Source organism: Antrostomus carolinensis, unplaced genomic scaffold (genome assembly GCF_000700745.2).
Source record: "Antrostomus carolinensis isolate BGI_N321 unplaced genomic scaffold, ASM70074v2 scaffold9544, whole genome shotgun sequence".
Taxonomy (NCBI): Eukaryota; Metazoa; Chordata; class Aves; order Caprimulgiformes; family Caprimulgidae; genus Antrostomus; species Antrostomus carolinensis.
The window spans coordinates 62,582-90,063 of record NW_010311453.1 but is presented as its reverse complement, the minus strand read 5'-3'; the positions used below and the strand labels follow the sequence as shown (position 1 = coordinate 90,063).

General features: G+C 41.1%; 1 protein-coding gene across 1 annotated transcript in view; it reads right to left on the bottom strand.

Moving 5' to 3' along the window:
* Positions 1 to 27,482, bottom strand: part of LOC114818515 (ribosomal protein S6 kinase alpha-2-like) — a gene marked incomplete at both ends in the record, with an annotated part of 41,350 nt that overhangs the window by 6,998 nt on the left and 6,870 nt on the right. Inside the window, 3 exons of the mRNA XM_029084686.1 lie at positions 1,630 to 1,736; positions 4,759 to 4,838; positions 5,647 to 5,727. Coding sequence (XP_028940519.1) covers positions 1,630 to 1,736; positions 4,759 to 4,838; positions 5,647 to 5,727 — 268 coding nt within the window. The remainder of the gene's footprint in view (positions 1 to 1,629; positions 1,737 to 4,758; positions 4,839 to 5,646; positions 5,728 to 27,482) is intronic.

Sequence of the window (27,482 nt, the reverse complement as noted above, 5' to 3'; positions counted from 1 at the left end):
TGTGTTTCAGTTTTGGTTGCATAAACAGGCAAGACTGCAAATTTCGGTTACCTCTGAAAGGGTCTCGAGCCTAAAGGACTGAGAGCTCTGGTATGTACATCTGTATGAATTAATACAGTACTACCACTATTGCTGTTGCAGCCAAAACAACATAAAATTCATAAATAAATAGAATTCATTCATAAAATTGAATTTATAGTTTAAATTACATAGTACAGTGTTGTAGATAGTCTCCTTCTCTTCAACTTCTCATCTACAAAGTTCACCTTCCATTACTCTTAGTCTCTTATTTTGTCCATGAGTATGTAGGTAATAGCACTCCAATTTAAAGAAAGAGCTGCATGCTTTTGCACTCCATGTCACAGAAGAAAAAGGTTTCTCTGCTGTTATATGTAAGTGTAAACAACAGCTGAGCAGACTGCTCTCAGTGGTCATCTTTTTTAAATGACCGAGACCATTACATTATAAAGGCTGGTAACTTTGAAATATTGCAGCCTGTTTTATTGGAGCTGTCACAGAAGATGCTGGCAAAGCACCAGGCAAGAGAAATGGAATAAAACCAGTATCACGTCACTCCCTGTGACAGTACTGGAGGTGTCATTTAGTCTACTGATATACTGCAAAGAAAAAAGAGAAAGGAAAATCCTCTATAGCACCACATTAGGAACAGAAAATAGCTGCAAGTATAAGCAAGAATAATTTTTGGGAAAATATTTTTGACCATTAATACGAATGTTTTTAAGTTCCTGATTACCATGTCTCATGAGCTAATATGCACACTAGTTTTCAGAGATATTCATTTACTTTAAACAATAGCTACAATAAATAACTGAATGATGCCACAACATATTTTGTATGAGCTGGAAGTGGAGCAGCTTTGAGCAGTTCATACCACACCAAGGAGAAGACCAAATTAAATGCTGTAAATGGAAAACAGTGCTTCTGAAGTCAAAGGCACAGAGATCTGAATCCCATGCTGAGATCATTTGCTAAACTGAAGGCCAGGCACACAGAGGCCATGTCATACTAGAACAGTATTTGGCCTTATACTAAACGGATATGACAGAAAGACCCTACTCCTGATGGTGAGGGTCTCATGTACAATGAGTCTCATAGAATCATGGAATGATATGGGTTGGAAGGGACCTTAAAGATCATCTAGTTCCAACCCCCCTGCCATGAGTAGGGACACCTTCCACTAGACCAGATTGCTCAAAGCCTCATCCAACCTGGCCTTGAACACTTCCAGAGAGGGGGGATCTACAGCTTCTCTGGGCAACCTGTTCCAGTGTCTGACCACCCTCACAGTGAAGAATTTCTTCCTAATATCTAATCTAACTCTCCTCTCTTCCAGTTTAAAGCCATTACTCCTTGTTCTAGCACTACCTGCCCTTGAAAAAAGTCTCTCCCAGCCTTCCTGTAGGCCCCCTTCAGGTACTGGAAGGCCACTATAAGGTCTGCCCAGAGCCTTCTCTTCTTCAGGCTGAACAACCCCAAGATGGAAGGCTGAACATACAAGAAGGAAGGCAGAGCCTCTGATACCTTTTGACTTACTAGCACAACAAGGAGCAGAAAAGATGTAACAGTTCACATATTTACACTTCAGTTTGCTCTTTCTCATTAACTTACTTTTCTGGTTTTAGATCCCTGTAAATAATTCCAAGACCATGGAGATGGTCTAATGCCAAGGCCAGCTCAGCTAGGTAGAACTTCACATCCTCTTCTGTAAACATCACCTAGAGAGAAGGAAGAGAAGGACATGTCTATTCACCGGACAGCAGTGGACTGGCTTGCGTTAAACAGACATGGAAGGAATTGCCTGACTCAGGAATGCTGGAAGGACCATCATATCAGGTTCAATTTTCCATAATTTGTCTGAGCTCACATTAACAATTATTACCAGATTCTTCTCATAAAACAAACTGTTGAGTACTTCTGTTTCTTAAACATGCTGCTATCATTTGTCTGTTTGATCTGTTTAGATGACATCATGTTGCAATAATATGAATAAGGTTCTAACTCCTTAGCCTTTGGAAATGAATGGCAAAATTCAATATGTTCAGTGCAGCCAGCCCCTATTGTTTTAATATTTTTTAATTTGCTAAAATCTCGGCATTTGGTTACCAAATTTCCACAAAATAATATGGGGTAACCTTTCTGGGGAATGCTTCCAAATCTGAGCAGAATACACAGCATGAAGAGACTCAGAGATGGATTTAAAACCCTGTAAACCCTGTGCATCCAGGGTTCTCAGCGCAGATGCCCTAAGCAGTGACGTGTTGTCTAACATCCAGGCCCTGATGAGGTCTAAACTGAGGGCAGCTGTTTCTTTTCTGTAGCAGATATAGATACTACTAACACTGAAAGCTCTGTTTTAGGTAGGAAGAAACTTCTGTAATAAAAAAAAAACTCTGATGGCAAGAAACTCCTTTGGCTCAACTTCCATTATATCCCAGATGTTATTAATTTGTCTTTAATGAAATTTCAATATGTACAGCGATAATGCAGAAAGAGAAGCTGATATTTTGGATATGCAACTGTGAATACTATGTACGACAGAAGTAAAATGAGTCAGCTCAATACAAATTTACATGTCATATATAAATGTAAATATCTACAGTAGAAGTTGCTGAGCTTATTTTTAAAATTAAGTCTCTGCTTTTGGAAAGGGGCAGTCACAATACTTGAGTGCTCTGAGAAGCTGCAGAAGGCTGAGAGAAAAAAAGAGAGGATTCAGAGAACAAATGTCATATAATTCAATTAAGAATACCACTGCAAAGTCTAGAATGAAAAAGGATACACAAGCAAAAACTCTGACTAAAAATTTAATTCGTTTGAATATAATATTTGCATTAGTTATTAAAATAAATTTAAATAATTTATAAGGTTTAAAATAAATACTGTAGGTAAGAGATTAAACCAATAGAATCAGGGGAAATCTAATCTATACATATACATCTAGTTAAAGTCAGATGTCTCAGAGCAAGAGAGAGACAAGCTTTGCATGCACATATGCTGTAGTATACGGAATCTGACTGAAAGTCCACTGAAATGAATACTGTTGGACTAAGTCCATAATTAACAAATTGCAAGCAGTACAAGTTTTCCCATAATCTTTTCCCTTGCGATATCTTACCACTAAACAGCTGCAAAGTGTAGGTAGACAACATGAGCTGCAAATACTGAAAACAGAAGTACGTAAAAGGACCGTCAAGTTAAAAGGATTCATTCTTGATTGTATGAAGCAGAGAAGTCAGCAGACTGCATTGGAAAAACTTTGGGGAAAATGTGAAGTTTTAAGGGAGTCCAAAATCTGAGCTGTTCTCTTTCACTTTCAAGGTCCCTGATTGAGCTGTATAGGTAACTGCCCTCTGTGAGCAAGAATCACTTTTTCTCTCTTCTCTCATGAAGCCAGAGAAGCCCTTGTTAAGGCAGCACGCTGCCTTATTAACAAAGCCTAATTTCATTACGATAGCAGAAGGACACTTTTATTTTCTTTAATCTTTTTCCTTGTATTAAAAATAACTGCTGCCATGCACTAAGTACTGATGAGAGTATCATTACTCAGCAGTGTAATTAACTTGTTGCTAATGTCTTCACACTTTAGAAAATAAGCCTTGAAAGCAAACACTTGGGATCCAAGCTGTGGTACACACAGCAGCCCGCAGCATGTCACCACACCAGGAACTGGATGGGGGATCTATCAGTTACTTCCCAAACCAGGCAGAGCAAACGGAGCTTCCCCTCAAGATGGCATTTAAAAGGTCCCTATTAAATCTGTAAAGATTGTGTGTTAGGTGGATGCTGGCACCCCTGGCCCCAAAACCCAGAAAGAGACCAAGGGCTGGGGACATCACGTTGGTGACAGAGAACACTGGGGTGCAGAGGAGCCCTCGGAGTGGCAGGGCTGCCTCGCCAGAGCCCCCCATACTGCCTGCAGGACCCTCTCTGCGGCTAAATGCCAGAGGTTACACTACTTCAAGCAACACAGACAGCTGGTTGGAGGAGATATTTGGAGATGCAGGCAAGCACTAAATGAACCCAGAAAACCTGCTGCTGCTGCTCTCTATGGGCCTTAGGGAGACTCAAGTTTGGACTGTTTCCCGGCTGCTTTTTTCTCCAGCAGCATCTCCCCAGGGCATGAGCTGTGGAGGACAGGGAAGGGATGGGAGCCCAGGGAGGTGACAGAAGCAGCAGCTGTCCTCAGGTGGGCAGGAGGAGAGCCAGTGAGGGGTGTGACAGCCAACATCCAAGCCCCGGGGTGGTGCATGGCCTCCGACCTACTCCCAGCAGCTAATGCAGGAGACAGCTCTTGCCCTGCTCGCCAGCTCATGCCCTGTTTGAATCCTGACCTACGGCCATCTCTTCATTCTGCTGGCAGTGGCTGTGATTTTCCAGCAGTTCTCTGCCCATGTCCTGAGCAAAATATATTGAGGATTGATTTCTCAGCCTGTTTCTCATCATATCCAAGATATATTTTGTGAGCTATGAGTCTGAGGCTGTTTTGCTATGGGAATGGCTTAGCAGTGGTGCAGTTTTCTCAAACAGTGATGCTCACATGCTGTCTGTTGCATTACCTATGGCATAATTCAAGTACAATTATTAAGAACACACTTAAAGATGCAAGATGATACAGCTGTATTAGATATATATATAGCAGGACTATTCCCAAGGCCATTTTTCATTCCCACCAACTTCATCTGATTTCTGGAAATCAGGACAGCCTTTCATTTCTAAAGTTAAAATCTATCAGCTTACCTCTTTGGAGAGTCTTGTGAAAAGGTCCCCTCCCCGCAGGAAATCTAGTATTAGATACAACTTTCCCTCTGTTTGAAATGCTGCATTAGAAAAGGATGGAGATGTTGGAAGTTTGAATCAAGATAAAGTCTCCAAAGAATTAATCTCGTTGACTAGCAGTGTATGATTCATGCCATTAGCTTCCCAGTCATTTCAGTGCCTTGAGAACAGAAAAACTTAATTTCTGTATAGAACTAAGCAATTGAGGTTAGACTATGGGAAAAAATGGTATCAGCTGAGAGACAATGATGCATTACTAATATATTCTTTTCCATGCTAAGCACCTATGAATTGATATTGCTTTCCATTGCACAAGATACTAGGAGTCACTGAGGGCTAGGCATGGAGAGAAGCTCCCAGGTTTGTGTAAGGGAAGAGCCTGCGCTGTCCCAAGTGTCCTCAAAAGACCCTTTACCATAATAATGGGGCTCCTCAGGCAGCTGGTGACGCAGAGGAAGGCAACTCCAGCAAGACACCACATTCATATACATACATATACAAAGTCAGACTGGTGCTGATTATTAAAAATAATTTTAATTTAGAGTCTCTGGTTTTTAAAATGATACTCAACAGCAGGTGAGGGGGCTGGCAGATGTATACTCACCAGCTACCCCACAATCCATCATGTTAGACTTTATGACAAATGTATTTTGATGGAGCAATCTCTAAAACCTTCTTATACTGAAATTCTTTAACATAAATTAAGAATTTCACACAGGTACCCTCTAAGACTTAGTAAAAGACAGAGTCACAGGTAGGCAGGGGTATCTGTATGAAATTATAACACATTTAGTTACAATTCCCCAACCAATTTAAGAACAAAAATGAATTATATTTTATTATAGTTACCATAATGAAGCTTGACTATGAAAGGATGATTCACTTCTGCCAAAATATCTCTCTCCATTTTTGATCGTACCCGATCCCGAACTATAAAGAAAGAACAATAAGAACAGCGGCATATTAAGAGGCATCATGGTCACTGGATACAGTACTGGAATAAGGTGCAGATGATTTGGATTCAACTTCTCACTCTGCTGATGGCTTGTGGTTTGACTTTTGGCAAATCATGCCACTCTTTTTCAGCCTGTCTTGTCTGTGCAAAGAGTAAGCTCTTCAGGAAGGCACCCTGTCTTCCTCTGTAGAGAACTGCCCTAAATAAAAGGTGTTCCATATTACAAATGACAGGAAGGTGAGTGGGCTTTGCAGAAGAGAATGTGAATGTGAAAATGAAAACTACATGCAATTAATAACTCTATCCCAATTAAGATTAAACATAATGTACCAATGTAGAGCTCATTGGGTTAACCTTGTGCAAATTAACTTTTTGTATTGTGCTGATGCTCTCAGTGTTTATGAAATATCACTGATTAGCCCGCTCTGGAAGTGATTTATACAAAATATTTTAATTTTCCAATAAACCACCAAAACGATCAGTAATAAAGAAAAAAGGCTGATTAAAAATAGTAAAAAAAAAAAATAAATATGTAGAGAGAAATTATTGTGTGACAGCAGTGAGAAAAATACTTTTTGTAGTTGAGATTAATAGAGAGTAAGAGAAAAAATAGTTACAGTGGTGAGCTGGGGTACAACTAATCAAAGCTGACACTGAAGATTTCCTAGCAAAAACATTTATCAGAATGTTCAAACACTGTGGAGGATTCAAGTCCCCACATAATCAGCTCTTGATCTTACAGATTCATTTTTCAGTCAATCACAATTTTACTAATTCAATAATGACAGTATTGAAAATTTCTTCTTTCTCTGTGTTACACAATGCCAATATGCTTTTCAGCTGACACCATCTACAAGGAATGTTATGAAACTATTTTAGGTGGTAAAGCCCAAGATCTCAGTGAGATTCTGTCATCTCCTGCAAGTGTTGTAGAGCTGCTGAGAAGCTGAATACTCTCAGCACCCAAGTAATGAACATACCATAATGAAACCACATATTCTGTTGCTGTGCTTCAAAAATTGAGACACAGAAATAGGTCCAAAACAGCTGATCTGAGAACTTTAAATAGGAGTGGAAGGACACTTGGATTTCTTGCTATTTTGATGCTTTACCTAGGTCAATAGCACCATAAGCTTTACTGACTCATTCAACCTAAGCTACCTTGTAGGTAAAAATCAAAACAAAGAGTATCTCAGAAACTTAATCTTCTCTCACAAGTAAAATGGTATGTGAGTTGGTGACCGGCCCTACCCATCTTCCAGCATCTAATATTTCCTGATTAAACACCGAGGGCAGAAACTACATAGGCTCAGATTTTTATGCAGTCCTACTACCAAAGAACCTATTAATCATACTCTCTGGAAAGACAAATCCACTTGCTTTTTCCCACTTTTCTTACTCTCTTACTCCCACATGCCTGAGTCATGCCTGGTTTTAACCTCCAAATTAGCCTCCTTAGGGGTATCTACCTGCTCGCACCAGCTTACATACCACAGGTCACTGTCAGAGTTAGTTGTTGTACCATACGCTGCACATCCATTGGTGTGATATTTAACAAGGTTAAAACCCTTCTCCCTTCTGGTTTATTAATTCTGTCATAGCAGGAGGGAAAACTTATTTTTTCTTATTCTAGATACACCTGGAAATAGGAACTGCCCTGGTCTTCTGCCCTCTGGTGTTTTTGGGCCTGGGGCAATGTGGGTCTGATATGCATCAGGAAAGGTTTTAAGAAGGAGTGGCACTTTGACACAACATTTCAACAGCATGAGGCTTCGGCTCAGTCTGAGTCCTCTGTCATCTTCCAGGTACAGCACGTGGAAAAGTGCCTCCTTTCTGCTCTTTGGAGATTTTTTTTCTAGTGTTCAGTGGCCCCAGTCTGCTCCACTGAGGGAGTCTCCCTTCTAGTTTTTACATCCTGGCTTTTAGATAATTAGACTAATTTGCTCAAGCATGGTCTGAATTAGTTCTGGCTGCTTATTCAGTCTGGTAGATTCTGGCTATGGAGGGAGTCCTCCAGCAACATGGGGAGAGATGGACAGGGTCTGAATATCTGCTGAAGTGCCAGCCATGATGAGGCCTGAACATTAATGATATTTACTTCAACACAGGTGACCAACCAAACGTGTGTCTTTGCTTAGTCTTGTTTGGGGATCAGTGAACATCTATCACCATTAATTTCTCCATTAATTTCCAAAATGACTGGATGTCTGACAAGGACCTAATTCTATGGATTCCTTTCTGAGTGAGTTCCTTTTCTCTGATGGTCTTATCAAAGACCTGCAGCAACAGCACTGGAGCTCTGTAGCCTCAGGAAGATGAAGAAGTGGCTCAGTCTAGCACTGCTTAGCAGAGAAATGCAAATAACTCGGCTCACCCATCCTTATTTTGACCACTTGCAGGGGCCTCAGTGCAGCACAGAGGTGGCTTGGGCAGGTAACGTTTACACCAGATGTTTACCTATATGAGTAAAATGCTCACTGGAAATAGTGCTAATCTGCTAAACTCTTGCCCCTCCTACTCAGTACTGAACTTGGTTTCAAGGGTGAAGTTTGCCACTTATCTTTAAGTTCTACATCACACAGAGGCAGAGAACATAATGTGGAACAATGACCCCAAAGTAATGAAGATTGTTTGCATGGTCTGGGACAAATTAGCTATCCCTGAAATAATCCCTGGTGTCATGAGACAGAGACTTGACTGGTGGAGCCTGTAACAGTGGAGGAAACACCTGCTACCCTGAAATAAAAACAGTTCCCATTTCCAGGTATTAATGTGATATGAAAGAGAAGTGGAAGTAGCTGAGGATACATGCAAATAAAGAGAGCTTATCCAATTCTGTATGTCTAGCTCTGATTGTCAAAAAAGGAGGATGTTACTGCTTACTTTATTTAACATGGAATATTTAAGGAGAGGGCTTTTTTTAAGGTATAGTTCTCAATAAGAGAAAAGCTGTATATTTTCTGAATAAGAAACAACTGTAGTCCTGCTTCCCTCTCTGAAGCTCTCATGATACCAACTTTGGTTGAGATTTAAATATGTAAATATAAATTAAATTTCAGCCAATGAACTTCTTGTCTATATGACTCACTTAAAAATTAAGAGCCAGTGCATCTCTAGCCATGTACACTGTCAAGTAACAATGATCTAGGGGCATCCCTTGATGCACATGCAATGACACTGTATCAGTTCAGCGGGTTGTCGAGCCAACATAATGAGAACTTTAATTAGGGGAACTATGGCTTACAGGAACTGTAAAGGGGGAGTTTATAAAAGAGTCACTAATTTATTCACTGTAATACTGATTAAAATTTATAGCTAATTCACCATAAGGGGAAAGTAACTTGTCATATATCTAGTGACTGGATAGCTGAGCTGAAGTCACAGCTCTATGAAGTTAAACACTGTTCAGCCACTGCTTTCACTGGAGCCAGAGTATTGCTACTGGGATCTCTTTGGCCAAAGAATAACTTCTAAACATTTTTATTTAATAGTACCCCTCTCACTGCTGCCTAAAGTAATTCTTACTTCTCCTAGAAGAAAATTATCCTGAAGATATCTTCTAAATTTGTGTGTAACACTTTGCTGGCCTTTTCTCTGTCTTCAGACTTATCTGGAGTAAAACTTCCTATTTCAAGAGAAATAACCTTCAATTTAACTTGCAGTGTGGTTTTGGTTTTTGCATATAGATTTGATGTTAGAAGGCATGAGGGTTTTACCTACAGCCTTGTACAAGCTAACACATGCATCAGATTTAAATTGGTATAAATTCAGTTTTCAAATGTAAAATAAAAAGGAAATAGTTTTTCCTCCTGCCCTCCTTCCTGGGCTGAAACCCCTCTGGTGCCTTGCATGTCCCACAGCATGTTTCCCTTGGTGCCAGCTGGATCCCATCAGGGCATGGATGCTTTAAGTTTGTGCTCCCGTGACTCATACCATTTTCCACTTACAGCTTCCCTCTTTAAAATGTTTTTGTAGAGAAAGATCGACTGCCTTAGCTAAGGGCACTGGGCTGCAAATCAGACTGGATAAACAGCCAAATCCTCAATGCAGTGAAATCCATCTTGGGCTCCCCCATAGGAGGAACCCCGGGGTGGTGCATCAGTGCTGAGAGATAGGAGCCGAGATGCATATCTATAAGGAAGACCAGCGTGGAGAAAGGGAGCATGTCTGCCTCCATCCTGCCTGTTCTGGGGAGCAGCAACAGCTCAGGGATCTGGGTTTTGGCTGCCCCTACAGATGCTGTGGAGATGTACGTCATGTATTCCCACTTCCTCCATAGTTGCTAAACTTGGGTCAACAGTCACCTGTTGGTCAACAGTAAGGGAAGCCAGAGTCTCACGGGTGAAGTATTTTCTGTACACATTATCTGAGGTCCAGCACAATTCTGCTTTGCTCCCGAGTGCAGTGGTTTGCGTGTTCATGCCCAGTGAATGTCTCTGACTTACCGATGCAGCCTTGCAAATGCAAGCAAAGCACCTGGATGCTCCAATACACTTCTAGAGAGAATTAAATGACTTCTAGTCTAAATCCTGTTTTAAAAAGGGGATGGAGGTAGATATTGTGAGCACTGAAAGGCTCACTTCTAAAGCTGAAGATGGTTCCACCATTTTTCAGTAGCACTAAAATTGTAAATCTTATTTTTTGTAAATTGGTGTTATGTGCATAGATCTTTTTATAACTCTAGTCCCAGCATGAATACTTGCTAGCTTCCTTGAGGTACAGGAGCCTGGCCTCTCCCCAGAGTCCTCTGGAGGTGGCTCAGAGCAGAACCTGGTGCTCTGATTGCCTCTCTGAGTGGGCCAGTCTCTCTCCACTGATTTTGGAGGCAAACTTCTTGATGTTACCAGGCTGAAATTGGCATCTGAAAGCTTACCTTTTGGATTTTTTTTGAACTAAGAATAGGTTGTTAGAAAATGGGTTTGGTGCCTCAGTAACTTGTCCTTATGGCCTTTTGTCCTTTTTGACAATTCTACCCAAAGTGCTGCTTAATCTCCTGACCTGCAACACCAGGGAGAGAAACCCCACTGCATGTCTGACACCAGCAATTGCCCCTTACAGAAAGCTGTTCCTGCAGGAAGTTACATACAGAAAATACTCAAATAATGTCAAAGGTTTCACAATCTGCTCAGAGATGTTTGGCAAAAAGCATTATTGATTACAAATGATTTGCCTGTCCCTACCTTTCAAAATGACCTATTGGTAAGAAATGTCCCTACTCAGCCAGAAGCAGAGCACTAATTAATTAAGAAGCAAGAACAGGGGGAGATAGAAACTATGTTAACTTAATTAAATCACCATCAAAAATTACTGGTAGCAGGAGAAATAAATCTGTGAACAAAAGGATGGATTTAAATTTCACCTGTAACCCTCCTCACTTCCCTAAAACTCAGCACTGTGCCTCGACTGAAAAGCAAAATATAACTCAGACTCAGGAACAATGCAACTCAATTTCAAATTCTTCCATGTAGCACTGGAACATGGCAGTGATACAGAAAATGGAATATATACATAAAACTATGTGCAACATCCATTTCAATTCTATTCCTGTTATTTTCACTTGTTTTTAATGCTGGCTGTTGTAGACAAAGGCAGAGAGCTAGATTCTGATTTCAAATCCACACTGAGTATGTCTAGAAGACAAAGTACTTGTGTGGTGACTAATTACCCTAGATATGGAGAAATACAAGGCTTTCCAAAAAAGATCATAATCTGCCTTCAATGGTTCTGCTTGGAAATACTATTTGCATTACTGTGTTTCTGTTCCACACAGTATTATATTCAAATCTTCTAAAGAGCAGCCTTTCATGTTGTACCTTATCAGTGGAGTATTATTAGAACACAAAGAAAAACAGAAAAGTGTCCTGTTGATATGTCAATGTAGAAGTATACCAATAATGTCACATAAGGACTTTATATGCCTTTCTTTTGAAATGTATATAGTTTTGTGAAGGTTATTTTTCTGGAAGAAAGATTCGCTGTGCCCCCAAATATGGAACCTTTTAGAGATGGGGAAAGAACCATTAAAAAAAGAGCTTTACCACTCAGCCCTAGTGCTGCTGCAGCAAAGTGAAAAAACAGATTCACAGAGCAGGAGACACTTTGTAGAAGGGCACTCTGAAAAATCAATACGAATGCAGACTGAGTTTTAGGAGTCCAGGGTCTGGAGTAGGTCATTTTATCTCCCCCTCCCCTGCTTTTTTCCCCCTTTTACATGAAACAACACATTTGGCTTTAAAGAAATCAAAGACTTTCCTTTGTTTGTTTGATTTTTAAAAGTAGCTTGGATGTTTCAATGTAGAGATTTGGAATGACAGATGTCTCTAAATGAATCCTAAACTTTTAATATTGAACTTCCATTTATATTATTTATCACCTAGTCACTAGTCTCTCAAAATGTTTAGAAAAGTTAATTAAATCTTGCAATATCCCTGTGAAGTACCTCTGTTCAATTTTCTAACAAGGAGAATTAAAGGACAGATTGACAAAGTCTAATGCTACCAAAAAAAAAAAAAAAAATTCATATGGGGCTTGGCAGGAGCAAACATGGGTTTCTAGGACATACTAACTCTGCTGAAAACAAATCCTCAGAGCAGTAACCTGACTTCTCCTTGTGTTTTCCTGACACCCTTGCCCAGTGAGGAGCAGCTGGCAGAGGCGGCAGCGGGTCTGAGCTCTGTGGATGCTGCTCAGTGGTCTCCCTCCTGCCCGGTGGAGAGACTGGCAGCTGTGACCTCTCATTGTTTCCCCACTGGGACACCAACTTGGATCTCTCTCTCCAGCCAGAAAATCCCACAGACGCTGCAGGAGCTTAAGTGTGTCTTAGATTTTTGGCTAAAATAAGCCAGTGGGTTCAGCCCTGTCATTAGAGAAGTACTGACCGACAGCCCAGCCGGATGATCATTTAAACCTCATGTCCTTATGCAGAGGTGAAATTTCAATTTTTGTATGTTTTTAAACAGAATTGGACTGACTGAATATACACAGATGTGCTTGTGCACGGCTCCCAGGTGAACCCCTTCCCCCTCCAAGGCCTGTGAGCTGCAGATGTGCAGTGATATCCAGTAAGTCAAATCCTATGGTGATGTACAACACCAACAAAGTCAGAATTACACCCCTTACAATTGCATAAATCAGTTATAACTAACATCATTAAAACCCAACTGAATAAATGGCTTGATGAAGAGCAGAGAGAGCTGACAGTTGCTAGCATGGAACTTCCTTCAAAAAGCCAAAACCTACAGCTGGAAATACACCTGTCCACCACTTGGGCAAAACTGAAAGCCTTCAACACCTCTGCATAGCTGCACCTGGGTCATCTTTTTTAAAATGTAAACCATATATTTTATTTACATTTCTTTACTTTAGTGGATGTTATATCCTGTCAAATGATCCATGGACTGATATATTTGTTTCTTAAATTTTACTGTACCCTACTCCTGTTTTTTACTATATTTGCTTCAGTTGAACAGATGTATAATTATGATAATTATTATTACTATTGCAGGCAATAGTAACAATTTCAGTATTAACTCTTACTGACAGGCAATAATTACCTATGCTCTAGGAACAGGCATAATTTCAAAAATGAATAAGAGGGCTGGCCTTAGAATTCAGAGTTCCCAGTAAACACCATTCATCAGTAGCTCTAGAAATTACAATGACGTGAAGGGAGAAACAGTGGCTGTTTCATATAGTTTCTCAATAAAGAAAAGTTGCTTAAAACAGTTACGAGACAGCTGGACTTTTTTCCCTCTCAAAAATTAGATATTTAAAATTTTGTTCCAACTTACAATAACCCAACAGAGAAAAGACATACAGGTACATATAGTCCTCAATCCTTAAATACAGTCCAAAGAGAGTTGAATTTTCTCCATCGATCTTTATCCCTGTTTCTCCTGTCAGGATTGAATTCCCTTGCAGCTACTGCCCCGCTGCAGCTCTGGCTAACTTGCACGGAGCTGCGCAGGAGAGGCAGCACCAAGCCTTGTGTTTTCTACCTGTGGGGCATCCCAGTACTAAATGAGCGTTCGCCTTGTGTTTGCTATTGCAATGTTGCTAAGTCAACAGGCTCAATGAAGAAACTGTTTTTCTCTTGTCCTTCTTGAGATGGAGATGATCCAGATGTCCAGGAACTGTTAGATCTCTCAGGGTAATGAGTTTCACTCCTTGCCTTTTAAGCTTGAAGCCCAGCGTGGTTTAATCAACTGTTACTGCTCTTTGCTCTTAAAACACACCTGCTTTATGGCTTTTACAAGCAGGACTGAATAAAGTTTGCAGATTACTTTACCCTGGAAGTATGAAAACTGTCTGTGCATTGGTATTCACCATAAATATGTTCTGCAGTGTAACACCAAAAGCAAAAATACAGCTTTTATGATTGAAAAGCATTGGTAGTGGCCACTGTCTCAGCAATGAAAATGCAAAGACAGTCCCTCTTATGCCAGTCTTCTACAGAAAAAAATATTGCTCCTTTTATTTAGTCTCTCTGGCCCTTAAATGTCAGTTATACTGAAAGGGAAGTTTCTTCTCCTTCAGGATCTTTGAGCAACTACTAATTCATTTGCAAAGCCTAGCAGAGCTGGAAGGGGCTGAGGGTGGTGCTGGAGCTCCCCAGAGAGCTCCCTGGGACACTAACTTGGGGCAAAGTGCCCCTGCTTGAGAGAAATTTAAAGCCCACAGAGTCCCTTCTGTTTTGTTACATGAGCCTCTACTGTTTTGTTTAATGGCATGCAATGGAACCTTCTGCCTGGTCCAGTTGGGATGTTTATGGACAAGACCAACAATCTTATATATAGTCTTAAGTGAGAATTCCTGGAAGGAATGGAAATGTGGTATTATCCCTCTGTGGAGAATGTACGTACTGGGATGCTGTCATTTGCAACCAGGGCAGATTTGCTCATAGGCTGAAATAATCCTGGTAAATGTTTGCTGTAGAGCTGCTTGAAACTTGTAATTTTGGATATTTTCAAAGATATTTTTGCTGTGGTTTTTGTACCAAATCGGGACAAAAAGCCTAAATTCAGCAAGTTTTGCCAAAATTAAATTGCAAAAAATTGTTTTGGGTGCATCAAAATACTGTTTTGTTAAGGGTTTTAACTTAATTTTTGATCTATTATTTCTTAAACACTGATTATAATGTACAAGTATAAAATAATTTTTAAAAAGATATACAAACAAACCAGAGCATTCTGCTGAAATGCTTACTACCAGTGTTTTTCAAATGAAATGTCACTCAACACTTCTGTTCCTGTAGATAGACACTGTACCAGAAAAGGTACACTGAATCTTTCCTTTATCAATTGCAATGCAAATTCAGAAGCAGATGGAATAATAAAAAAAGAGGATTTTAGGGTGCTTCAGAAAAATACATTCACCAAGCCCACCAAGAATTTTAAAACAAAAAAACCCCAACAACCCCATGTCTTCCAAGTGTAGAGTAATCATACAAAAGTATGAAGTAATGTTTTTGTGATTGGTCTAATTAGAGAGTGGTTTGCCAGCTTAGTTCTGATACGGCTAACACAAGGCTGTGGCTGGATAGCAAGAGGTGCCTTTCTCAGAAGGGAGAGTTGGGATGGATCAGTCACAGAGCACGAGGCAAATGTTAACGTTCACCCCGAGCTACGCAGCAGCCCTGGCCACGGCTACACTAGGCTGACTTCTCACTCTAAACACTTCTTCCATCAGGATGCTTGGATGTGGTAAACACGGAGCCAATCCAATCTGACTTGCTTTAACAAAATGCTTTAGACAAGCATTATAGTTACTCAATTCCAAATATTTTAGTTTGTGAATTGAGTAACTAGTATACTTAAAGCATCACTGAGGAAGCTGGGATAGTGGCTTATCATCTAAAAACAAGGGCTCTCACTTGATTTAGGAGATATAAAGCCCCAAGACAGCTTCTATTTGTAAACCATGCGGAACGATGTTTATCAGGTTGCCTGCAACCAAGCCCTCTGAGCTACTTGCACACAAAATAGATGGGAATTTAGACTCAAATATTTCAGGAAAATTATGGTGCTTAATGTCAACATTCGAGCAAACCAAACCTTTGCTTTGCCCAGGCCCTGACATGCTATGCAGACATGCTTAATATAGCTCCATTGATATGTTTGCCTCAAAAATAAATGAGCATCTGTGAGACGGCTGTCTGTCACTGAAGAAGTCTCCAGTCCCATCTGCAAGTAGGGTGTGAAGTCAAGGCAAGGTCATTTCCTAAATTAGAGCATAAGGAAAAGCCTGGTCTCATGTTGTTGCTGACACACTGACTGAAGTGCTGCAAGCGGCAAGCCTCGGCCATGCAAACAAGAAAAAAGGGCTGATCCAGTGTTTTCTTCTGTGAGGAGAGAAACACAGTGCCCAAACAATTGCAAATTATTTTTCAGCCTGGACTCCACTACCGTACAGGGAGCCTTGTGAAAGATATGGCTAAGTTCAGAGAGTCTCTGGGTGAAACCGTGGCCCTATAACAGTCAGTAATAAAACTGCTATTGACATCAATAGGATCTCACTATTTACATCTCACTCCCTGTATACAGTTCTGAAAATATACATAGCTGCTTGAATGCTGAAAGAATACCCAACTGAAGAGGAAATCTTCCTTTTTCCTTTGTGACTGGGTAACTGCCAAGAGCTAAACATAAACTGTACTAAGCAATGACTAAAGGGAGACAGGAGGAGAGCAGATAAATATTTAAAGGACATAAACATGAAGGACAGAGAAGAATTATTTATCAAAATAAAAGGAAAGAAAGGAATATAAGTAGGAAGAGGTAAGTGAAACAGAAAAAGAGGAAATGTAGGCTGGGCTGTGCTGGGGAAACTGTAACAGGATGAACCCCTATCAAGCAGAGTGAAGGGTTGGGATTGGAGTTGTGTCATCAGTTGACACATTAAAAAAAAAAAAAAAAAAGTGGACAGGAAAAGTTAAATAATGATTTAGCAAGAAACCAGCCTGCCCTGGCTGCAGGGGAATGCAATTGCATCTTTCACTATGTGCTACTTTCCTGCAGTGACTCCATCTCAATAAAGCGCACTTTCTCGAAAAAAAAAAATTTCTGTATTTCACTACTATGGACGTGTGTTTGGGAGACTTACTGAAACAGAGCAGTCATTTGCACCAGGATTAATGCTTCCTGTAACATTATGTTAGAATATTCCAGTAAAGTGAAAATAAATCAGAAACTAAAAATTCGTATTAGAGACAGGCTTGAAAACCCTGTGAAGAATAACCATGAGCAGTTTAGCTTCCACACAGTACTTTTAATTCTGAGATCTCAAATAGCCTTACCAAGAGCCTTGGGTCACTATGGCTGCTACCCTGCAGGTGATAGCTGGAGGTCAGAGGAGTAATGCAGCTCCTCCGGGGCCACCCAGCACAGCGGCCAGCCCTGTGGCACCCCTTCCAGTAAGTGCTCAGCAAAACATACTCCTCCCACCCACAGTGTGAACTTTCGGGCTTCCTCAAAGCTTTGCTTTCGAAGTTGGTTGCTTTCTTCTGCTTGTGAAAAAGTTCTCTAAAACCCTCTCATGTGATAGACTCTCTGGAGCAAACTAAAAACCAAGTGTGTCACAGCAGTATGGCAGGGTTTCTGCATGTTTCTGATAAAGATGCATGTAAGGAGTCCTCTGACACTGGCAAATCTCACGTAGCAAGGTCAAGTCTTACATCTCATGAGCACCTCTTTTGCACCATCAGTCTCACCTATAGCCACCCTTCAGAGCCTCTCCATCCCAGCCTGGCAGCCGGGCTGAACAGCCTTGGTCCTGCCATTTCCCTTCTCTACCAAGGGAAGCCACTGAGCACCTGCTCTGCCAGTGCTGGAGCTGAGCAGCCCTCTTCCCTTGCAGACACCTTTTGGGTCCTAGACAGAAAGGGAGAGGAGCAGGGGGGATGCTTGGAGTAGCTGGCAGACAGCTGTCGCCTGCTTCCCAAAGCTGCAGAGAAGACTAGCTCTGGTCTTGTCTCACTCTCACTACAAAGCTCAATCTTCCCCTTGGAATGACACCTGGAGCAAGTGCTGCCCACAATCCAAGACCCCCTCTCTTCCTGGCCCTCCACTTCTCCACTTGCGGTTTTGCCCTTCCTATTGCCTTTCTCTTTGCCCCACACACCAGATCACATCTCCAAGCCAACTGGTACCCCTGATGCTTGGCTTGGGGGATGGAAACTTTCTGCTGGCCCAGAAAGGTGCTCTTGGGAATCTAGGGGGCAGCAGCTCACCCGGGGAGAGCAAAATGGGGATGTCCAGATTTCAGTAGGTTGGAAAATCAGCTAAATGAAGCTTGTGTGTTTAGTGGGATGGTCTAGGAAGAGCCTCTTGGCTTTCTTGGTACCAAGGTCAAAATGTGCTGCTTAAGAAACCATCTTCTGCATAAAAATCTGACCTGGGGGGTCACTGGAGCTGCTGAGCAAAGCCACTGGCTATTTTCCTGAACAAGGCAAAAGAGAGGAGGCATAAGCTGGGGGCCCATTCTTTTCCCTTCATGGGGAAAGTATTCTAGGAGAGAGAGATAGGTGGTAAACGTGACCCAAATGCAGGGAACACTGTGTAAAAACAAAAATACAAAATAGTCTTTCTAAACATACATTTGAAAATATTTCTTTCTTATGCTAACATGCAAGGGTCAAGTTAGTACCTGCATCTATTTACATCCTGCCTAGATGTATGAAATTAATATTTTACGTTGTATAGCTTATTGTATCGATAATTAAAACAAAATCTATACAGCAGTACAATTCCATAAACCTGAAACTCCCTCTGAGCATGAAAGGCAGCTCTGAGTTAGGTGTTGATGATGACAGTTTCCCACTAAATGGCAACTATGTCATAGCACAAACGAAGTCTGAAAGATGACCAGGGACACAGTGCAATTATCTGAGCAATTCAGGCTTTGCCCAAATTTACAAAAATAATCTACCACTGCTGAGAAAATGTCAGTTAAATTACTGCACCATGGAAACCTCTTGAGTGTGTCAATTACAGTCTCATGCAGATAGAAAATGCTGTAGACAAAATAGAAAGGAGAGGCTGTTGATGCTGATTGCTGATATCTCTTTGAACACCGTCAAAACCTCCAACTTGGAGCAAATGCCGCAGCCAGGAGGAAGCTGTAACTGACATGCGTAACCCACACGAAGAGTATAAAAAAAATAGAGAATAATTTTGTTTCTGTTAAAACAAATCCCAAATGGTAGTCTCCCACACTGTGCCATCTAACTTTTATGGAGAGCTGAGTGCTAGCATACCTCCAAGAGCAGTTGTGAACAAAACATCTGGCCAGTTTTTTGGTGAAGATTTACAAGTGATCCAACTGCAATGCTGTGAGACAAACTGTCCCCCTATCCTCTGCTGTCATTCTAACTTAAAATGGCATCAAGGGGCAGTGTTGACCTCTCTGTTAATCTGTCCTCGTGCCTGAAAGGAAATAACATCTTTCTGTTGTATTATGGGAATCAGTAAAATCAGTGGGATGCAGCTCCCAGAGGATGCTTACAAATTTGGTTTCCAATCAACTATAGATGCACTGCAGTTGCAGGCAGCTGAAATTGGTTAAATGGCAATTATGTTGGATGCTCCAACTGGTGCAACTTATTTAGTAAACAGAACAAACAAATGCTTTTCATATAGATAATGGATTTGTACAACAGCCAAAGACTTGCAGGGTCCATCGGGGAGGTTAAGAATCCCAGTGATATTTAGCTATTGTATTTCCAGTTTAGCTTTCCACTGCAGCTACAAATTCATGCAGAAGTAGTCGATTTGTAGTGTTGATTATTTCAAATAGTCAATGCCTTATACAGAAGAGACATTTCCTAACAATTTCTTGTTTTGGATCCTTTAGCCTTTAAATTCCATAATGCAGCAGATTGCACTTAAGTGGGGAGGAGTGTTAATAACATCTCCATTAACATCTGACTACTACTTTTCACAAAGACGTTGAGCACTGTGAAGAGGAGGCTGGCATAATTGGGTTAACGTTACAGATATGGAGATTGAGAAGAGAAGCAGCAGTAATTGTAGCTGGTTTCTGTTCATGCAGCAGGCTGGCAGCAGAGATGCAAGCAGAGCCAGTCTTGTAACTCTTAAACTGAGGTACCAGCTCCCCTACCAAACACATCCTGCCACAAAAGAACACACTACATGACATAAAGTCAAAGGAGATGAAGATTAAAAGCATTTGAGCCTGTATTTGCCGAAAGAGTATTTTTTTCTTCCTGTAATTCATGCAGCCTTGCGGTACCAACAACAAGCTCTTGGATGTCAGGCAGGATTGAAAGGCTCCCAGTGGTTCACTCACGTGCTGTGCAGCTGACTCAATGGACTGCCAGCAATAGCTGCCCTTTTTCAGCAGTCAGTTTCTTAAAATTAGAAGCATTACAAGCAAACAGAACGCTTAAAAAGCCCCTTAAAGACAGTGCAAGATAAACAAGACATAAAAGAAATCCAAGTCCCAAGACCAAGCCAAAAAAACCCAGAAAAGCAGACTTTCACTTGAAGGGTAGTTTGGCCTACAGACACCAGCCAGAAAACCAAAAGTAGAAGGGCAGCAGGCACGAAAAAAACAGTGACCAGTTTTACATTAACACTGGTAAAGCCAGACTGGCCTGGGTATGTCCTGCCCAGTGACGTACTCCTAATTCTGAAGCTAAACTTATGAAAGAAGGGAAATGGAGGTTGACAGTTGTGGGCAACCATGAGAAACTGAAAACACTCTCCAGAAATGCTGCTTTCTCGAGCAACAATGCAAAGAAGAGCTATATTACAAATCCTTCTACTGCTTTTCCTATGAACTTTCTCTGAATGGGACTCCCCAAAGAAACAAACATTCAATATCTCAACAACATGACCACTCTGCCATCTTTGTAGCAGAAATTTTTTGTCTGTTCAATTAAAAACCCTGAATTTTCAACAATCTCCTTGGTAGAGCAGGGGCACTGCTACTACTGTAGTAACAAAGCATTCACAGAGGACCTGAGGTCTGGGGCATACAGTTAGAGCAGATCAAACTTTAACAGTCACCTCTGACTTACCTAGCGCTAGCAAAATTAAACCTTCTTCGAGAAGGTCATCTAGAAGAAATGAACCCTGAGGAAGGAAAGGAAGATGAAAGACTCTCAGCCTACAGAAGATGGAGGCTGAACATGGTAATAGTCTTCAAGATGTGGAAAGACAACTGCAGAGAGGAAACTGTTCTCAGAAGAGAGGATGTGAACTAGTGGCCTCAACTGTGGCAAGGTAGTTATTGGGCAGGTGTTAGGAAGCATTTTGTAACAGTAGGGGTGGAGACAGTCTAAGAACAAGTTAGGCATAGCGGTGCCACCCTACGTTAGAGGTGCTGCGGGACTTCTTCAGCTGCCTTCCAGCTGATGCTTTATCAGCAGGGTAAGGCAGAGGGTGTTTTGCAAAAGTCCCCACCAGTGGGTTTACCTGGCTCAGACATGGGCAGGGACATGAGTTAGGCTCCCAAAGTAGAAGCACTGAGCCCCTGTAGTTGTCCCAGGGATTGGCCAGCCTTGCTCCCAGGTACTCAACCCAGACAGAGCACTGTGCAAAACCAGCAGTGCCTGTCTCACTCTGGACTCCTTCATTCAGTTGAAGCTTGACATTACCGTCCATAGACCTGTTCCTATTAAAGTAAGCTGTGCTTTTCTCCTCTCTCTCTGTGCTTTCCAGCTATTGCTGGTGAGGGGCGTGAGGGCTGACAAAAGGCCACTGCGCCTCCCAGTCCCTTCCTAGTAAAAAAGGGCTTTCTACAGATAAAATGAAATTGGACCACATTTGTCAAACCAGATAAACTTTTTACTCATGGCTTTATGACAATTGTCCGTGTAGTCTCTCAATCCCCGAAACTATACCAAAAGCAACTAACAACAATCTGCTACTTGACAATAAAAAAATCAAAAGTGGTCTTTTCCTTAAAGCACTAACCAATTTGGGAATTACTGCAAATAGTTGTCATTAGATATACAGTGGAATGAATATGAAAAAAAAAAGAAATCCAGGGAAAAGCAAGCAGTAGTGAAACCCCTTGATCAAGTCTACTATGGGGACTTTGAAGAATGAGTTTGGATCTGAAAGCCTTTTACTGATAACCCCTACCAGAGATGCAGTTGCAAGTGTCTCCATTGCTACTTATTCACTGTGTCAAGCACAGCAGGACCAACTGAAACTTTAAAGAGGTAGATGGCAAATTGACTGAAAATTACAAGGCAATTTGGAAAATTGCCTTTTACTATCAAAAACGAAATGAGTATGAAGAACTACTCATTCCCGAAAAAAAACCAGCCACCATTCCTTGACTGTCTGGAATAGCCAGGGAACACATTCAAATGCAACCTGCAAGAGTTGTTACTTTTTTAGAAGCTTGAAAGTCATTCTTTCCACATTTCATTGACAGAATAGTGTGACTCAACAAATGTTTAGAACAAACTTGTATAATTTGATCACAGGTGAAGAACGTATACTTTCTTACAATGAAATGAGGAGATTTTTCAGTGCTCTTTTCCTCTGACTTCAGATTTGAATCTCCTTTGTGCTCTCTAGGGAATCATCATATCAATACCTGAATAATGCAACACTTTCAGCTGCTGCTATTGGGGCCCATGGAACTATTCAAGGATTAGAAGCTAAGGACATGGGCACATTAACTTTTAGCAAAAAGATGAAAAAATTTAAGACAGCTCTATGCTATACCTGGTGACAAACACAGGTACACTCAATATCTTCATAGCAAAGACTGAAACTTTGGCTTAAACCTATGACCGCACTAGCAAGCACTGTGGTGCAGCCAGCGATCTATAGACAGTAACAGTGGGTGCTGGGACCTGAGGTTGCCCCACACTTGATGTCACACTTTAGTCTCACGGCCTGAATGCCCATGAGAGGCTGAAGGGCACTGGGTGTGCTCCTGGTTTAGCTTCATCAGGAGCGAACCTAGCTTGCATGCTCTGAAACTGCTGTGCCTCAGGATACCAAGGCACAGTAAATGAGGATGACTGGAAAAACTGCTTAAAAAGCCTGGTCCGAGCCAAAGCACTAATGCTGTCGGGTACTAGGACTCCCATCACAGTTTCTGCTATAGCACTGAATTTCTCATGGAGAAAGCTGGGGTTTGCTTGTGAATTCTGTCCCGTGCTCGATTTGGGGGGAATAAAATAAAGCTGTTTCAGGCAGCAACATACTAAGCTACTAAAGCTGTGTTCCAAATCAACATACAACTATGCAGTGAGCTATATTTTGATATTACTGTAACAGCAGAGTTGTACTGGAACAAGTGTGTGGGCAGGAAAGGACTAGGTGATATTACTGCATTTACCTACAGTGTAGGTGATGACAAGTGCAAAGTGTGTGTTTCTAAACAAATCAGTCTGGCTGAATGACAGGGAGAAAGAGAGACTGATTATAATTTTTACCAGTATTTAGTCAGAGACTTAATAATTCTGTCCTCCTTAGGACAATAGGAAGCACTTGCAATCTAGCAACCTGAGCAACACTTTTAACAAGGGGACCCTTTACAGAACTCAACAGACAAAATGTTCATTAAAAGAAAGATGAATTTTCTTTGATACTCAGGAAAAGCTACACGAGGAATAACAGGTCTTTGTGTAAAAACAAACTAGCCAAAATGCTCCCTTGCTACAAAGCAGAGAGCATTTTTAATATCCAGAGTTCATTTCTTGAATGTCTTAACAGTGGGAATTTTTGTCTGATAACAAGATCTTCACAATGCACTTGGAATTGTGAAGAGTCTATAATTTAATCAGGACTTCATACAATGAGAAGTCCCACATGGCTTGAATAGAAAGAGATAATAAAATCTTTAAGTGATGCATGCTCACTTTATAGGTAAAAGTTTTCCCTTCTCATCTAAACCTGAATCCAAACACTGTGCAGAATCACTAAAGAGTATTAAGTACCTAGCCCAGAAGCTACAATCTTGATGAACACAAGTCAATGCTCTTCAGCAAACCCTATGAAAATAAACTTACAGCAATGCTCTTTGTCATTTTTGACCTGTCCATCCTGCTATATATTCAGGCTGGGATACTCTATAATATTCGCTGACACACTATGCACTAGTTGCCTAATTACATTTCATTTTCCTCATAATATACGAACACATTATTCTCCACAGCCCGTTGGAAACAACCCAAGTGAGCTCTCTCAAGTAGATTGTACCCTTTCCCCCTTCAGAAAGTAAGTCCTAGATAAGCTGATTTTTTAGAGAAGGAAGAAAGAGGTTTTCTGATGCAAGAAGCCTTGCAAAGACACCGTAAAGCCACAGCCCGATGGTGACCTCTAAGTACTGAGAGCTGAAGATATTCCAGGTTTCATTTTCGAACCTCCCCAGGGAGGAAAGAAAGTTCTGCTTTCTCAGATGACAGCTACTAATTTCAGCTTGCTCCTAACCTGTGACAGGAAAGATTGTCCCGTTGTGCAAAGCTGGAGATCTTCTCCTTGACTCCTGGCCCATAGAGCCTGCATGCAAACGGACAAGGTCCGGATGGTGACTCAAGAGCACTGCTGTGTGGCTGAGCATGTATTGACTAGGCTGATCTTTACATTTTAGAGCCACTTGTGAAATATACAGAGGAATCAAATGTTACTGTGTTTATGCATGCAGAAGTTGCTATTTCCTTCCCAGATTTTCTTCTCCCCATTGAAAATTTAGTGTATGGCTATTTGTGGAGAGGGGTGAGTCTACGTCTCCGCTGGTTCTTTAAGTGCACTTCCAGGTCCAGCAATATTTTTTTTTTGAGCTCAGAGCCCTGAAATTTGGACAATTACGGTTCTCAGAGTAAAGAAGCCATATGAAGGCAGCAGTTCCCAAGGATGCAGAGCATGTAGCCTTTCCTCTGAACAGCAGGGCAAGGGGACTTCTGCTGTGGGGTCTGGACTCATTTGAAACTGAATGTGTGGTCAGGACTTCCCTGATGAATTGTTTAGAAGAGGGTAATAAGAGGCACAGAAGAATATTAAAAAGACTGAAGAACACTTTAATAAAAGATAATAAGCCAAAAACTAAGACGTGAACCTGGGTGAATAACAGGGTCTCTCACCAAACACAGGGGCCAAAAGGAATAGGACAAGACATCTTGAAAACATGGGCACTAAAGAGTTAAGTTTGTCTGAGGTAAAGGTTCTTTCTAAGCCCTGCCTTATAAGGTTAATTAGGTTTTGTGGTGTTGTTGGATTTCTGTTCCCTTCAGACTGGAGAGAATCCACTGGAGTTCAATGTTTTAGATCTAAATACCACAGTTATCGCAGGGAAACCGAGTCGCATACAGGGGAAAACTGAAGAAGCTGCTTCAGTTGGTGTTCAAACCAGGAAGCCACTACTGAAATTTTACCAATGGTTTTGATGGAAATCACAGCCCATCTGGTAACATCCAAGTTAGTTGTTCAGTTTATAACGAATTATAATAATACAATTGATCTAACACCCCTAAGAACACCATAAGCTCTCTGTGAGTCAGTCAAGCTGTTCCCACTGCTTACTCTGCCTACAACCATCACACACACCCAGCACAGCTGTACACCTATAAGCCTACCGGCTTATGCTGAGAGGATCATGAACTGCAAAGCACTTCATGGTTTTGCCGAAAAAGATTATCATTTCTAAACCCCATAAACAGAAACAGGTAGACTTTCTCAGTTCTCAGGGTCAAATAGCTTCCAGTGCTGAGATTTACACAGACCATTACCAACAAGATGGGCAGATGCAAACTACTTCCTCATCACCCATCACATAATGTTCACTACATCATCACTGCAATATTTACAAAGTTCATAAGCATAATACCAGTGAATTATGGTTTCATGCCACTTTCTGTAAGACTGTATGTCTCCTGGAGGGATGGGTCTTTGATTTTCAGGCTCCAGAGGTAGCCCTTACATTCCAGAACAGCAACCTGTTGGGGATTTATGGGCATTTCACAGGTGTTTAATGAGGCTTACACTGTAAGCAACCTTAACGGCTTTCGTTCAGGGAATCCTGAAGCACATCCAGTAAAGCCGATGGAGCCTGAAACACCTTGAAAGAAACACTGAGTGAATCAAAATAATCAGCCTGCCCTTTCCCTCTGTCCCAGCTTTGGTGGTAAATACAAGGCACACATATACAGAGAATAAACTGTCCCTCTTTTCTTTCTGTTTCCTCAGTATCATAGTACATTCAGGACAGAGTCAAGACTCACTGATGTATATCTGTGAGTTTTTTAAACATATAGACCAACTTCATTCTATTTCAATTTTTTGTCTAAAAATCTGATTTTCAAGGAAAAAAAAATGTACCTGACCCGAAGGAGTATAAAGCTTTAGTAGACACTGGTGCCCAATGCACCCTGACGCCATAAAATGAAGCAAGGTAAAGGGGCCTGCACCAGAGATCCAGTTTTTAGGAATAAAGTGGCAAGATGGATGTCATCAGATCCCAATGGATGTGATCAATAAAATAACAGCTATGTCTCCACCAACTAACAAAAAGGAAGCACAAGCCTTCTTAGGCATTGTGGGTTTCTGGAGAACGCACATTCCAAATTACAGCGAGACTGAGCTCTCTCTAACAGGTGACCTGAAAGAACAATGATTTCACATGGGACCCTGAGCAACGACGAGCCTTTGAACTAATCAAAGAGGAGATAGTCCATGCAGTAGCCCTTGGGCCAGTCTGGACAGGACAAGACATTAAAAATGTTCTCTACGCTGCAGCCAGAGAGAACGGCCCTACCTGGAGCCTCTGGCAGAAAGCACCAAGGGAGACTCGAGGCCTAACATGTCTTCATGTGTAATGGGCAGATGTGTAATGAAGACATGTAAGCAACATTTTGAGATGTTATTTAATAGTAATGTTTAATGACATTCTAAAAGGCAAAAATCTTACTCTTGGAAGGTATTATAGTGCCTAAATATCTTTATGCACTTGGGTCCCCCTTCCTAAGAAGGGTTTATATTTGCAAAGGTAGCATTAGAGTACTGTAATTTAATAAACAGTGTTTCAAAGTCAGATGAGTTAGAGTTATACATACATGTAGCCTTAGATCTGATGTATTTGCCATCTAGCACCTAACAGACATAATATTCTCAAACATTTTGGACAAGGTTTTCCTAAAATTAATAGTTAGAATGAAATCCTTATCTAGTTTCTTTAGGAAGCTATTTGTTTTAAAAAGCAGCTCCTGCAAAAGGAAATGAGGCATGAAGGAAAGAAACTTTTGTGAGATGCTCTCATTTACAACCAATAGGAGCAGTGGCTTTCTCACTTTCAAGGATCCGTGCTGCTACAGGTCCTTATTCAGATATACTCTATATTTAATATAAATCTTCATGAGGTAAAAATTATTTTCATTTTCACAAATGTTTGTGTGTACAGTATTTGCCTCTGCAAACTTTTACAATCTAAACCAGAATATTTTGAAGCCCAATTCTTCCTCCACACAGTGGTTCTGCTGTTTAGCAGATCTTTTCAAGTTTAGATCTACAAATGCAATTGATCTACAAAGCCTCTTTTGTATCAAACAACTTTTTTGATTTGTAAATGCTTGAAGAGTGTTGATGCTGATTGCTGTACCCTTTTTATACTACCCTTTGCTGTTGGTGAAGTTGGGGTCATGCTAACAAGGGGCAACTACCCTGGAAAGAGGTAGGAGGCAGAAGATTCACTGGAGGAAGCACCATTTTGTCCAAGGTAGAGACAGACTCCTTGGCTAGGAAACCCTTCAGCA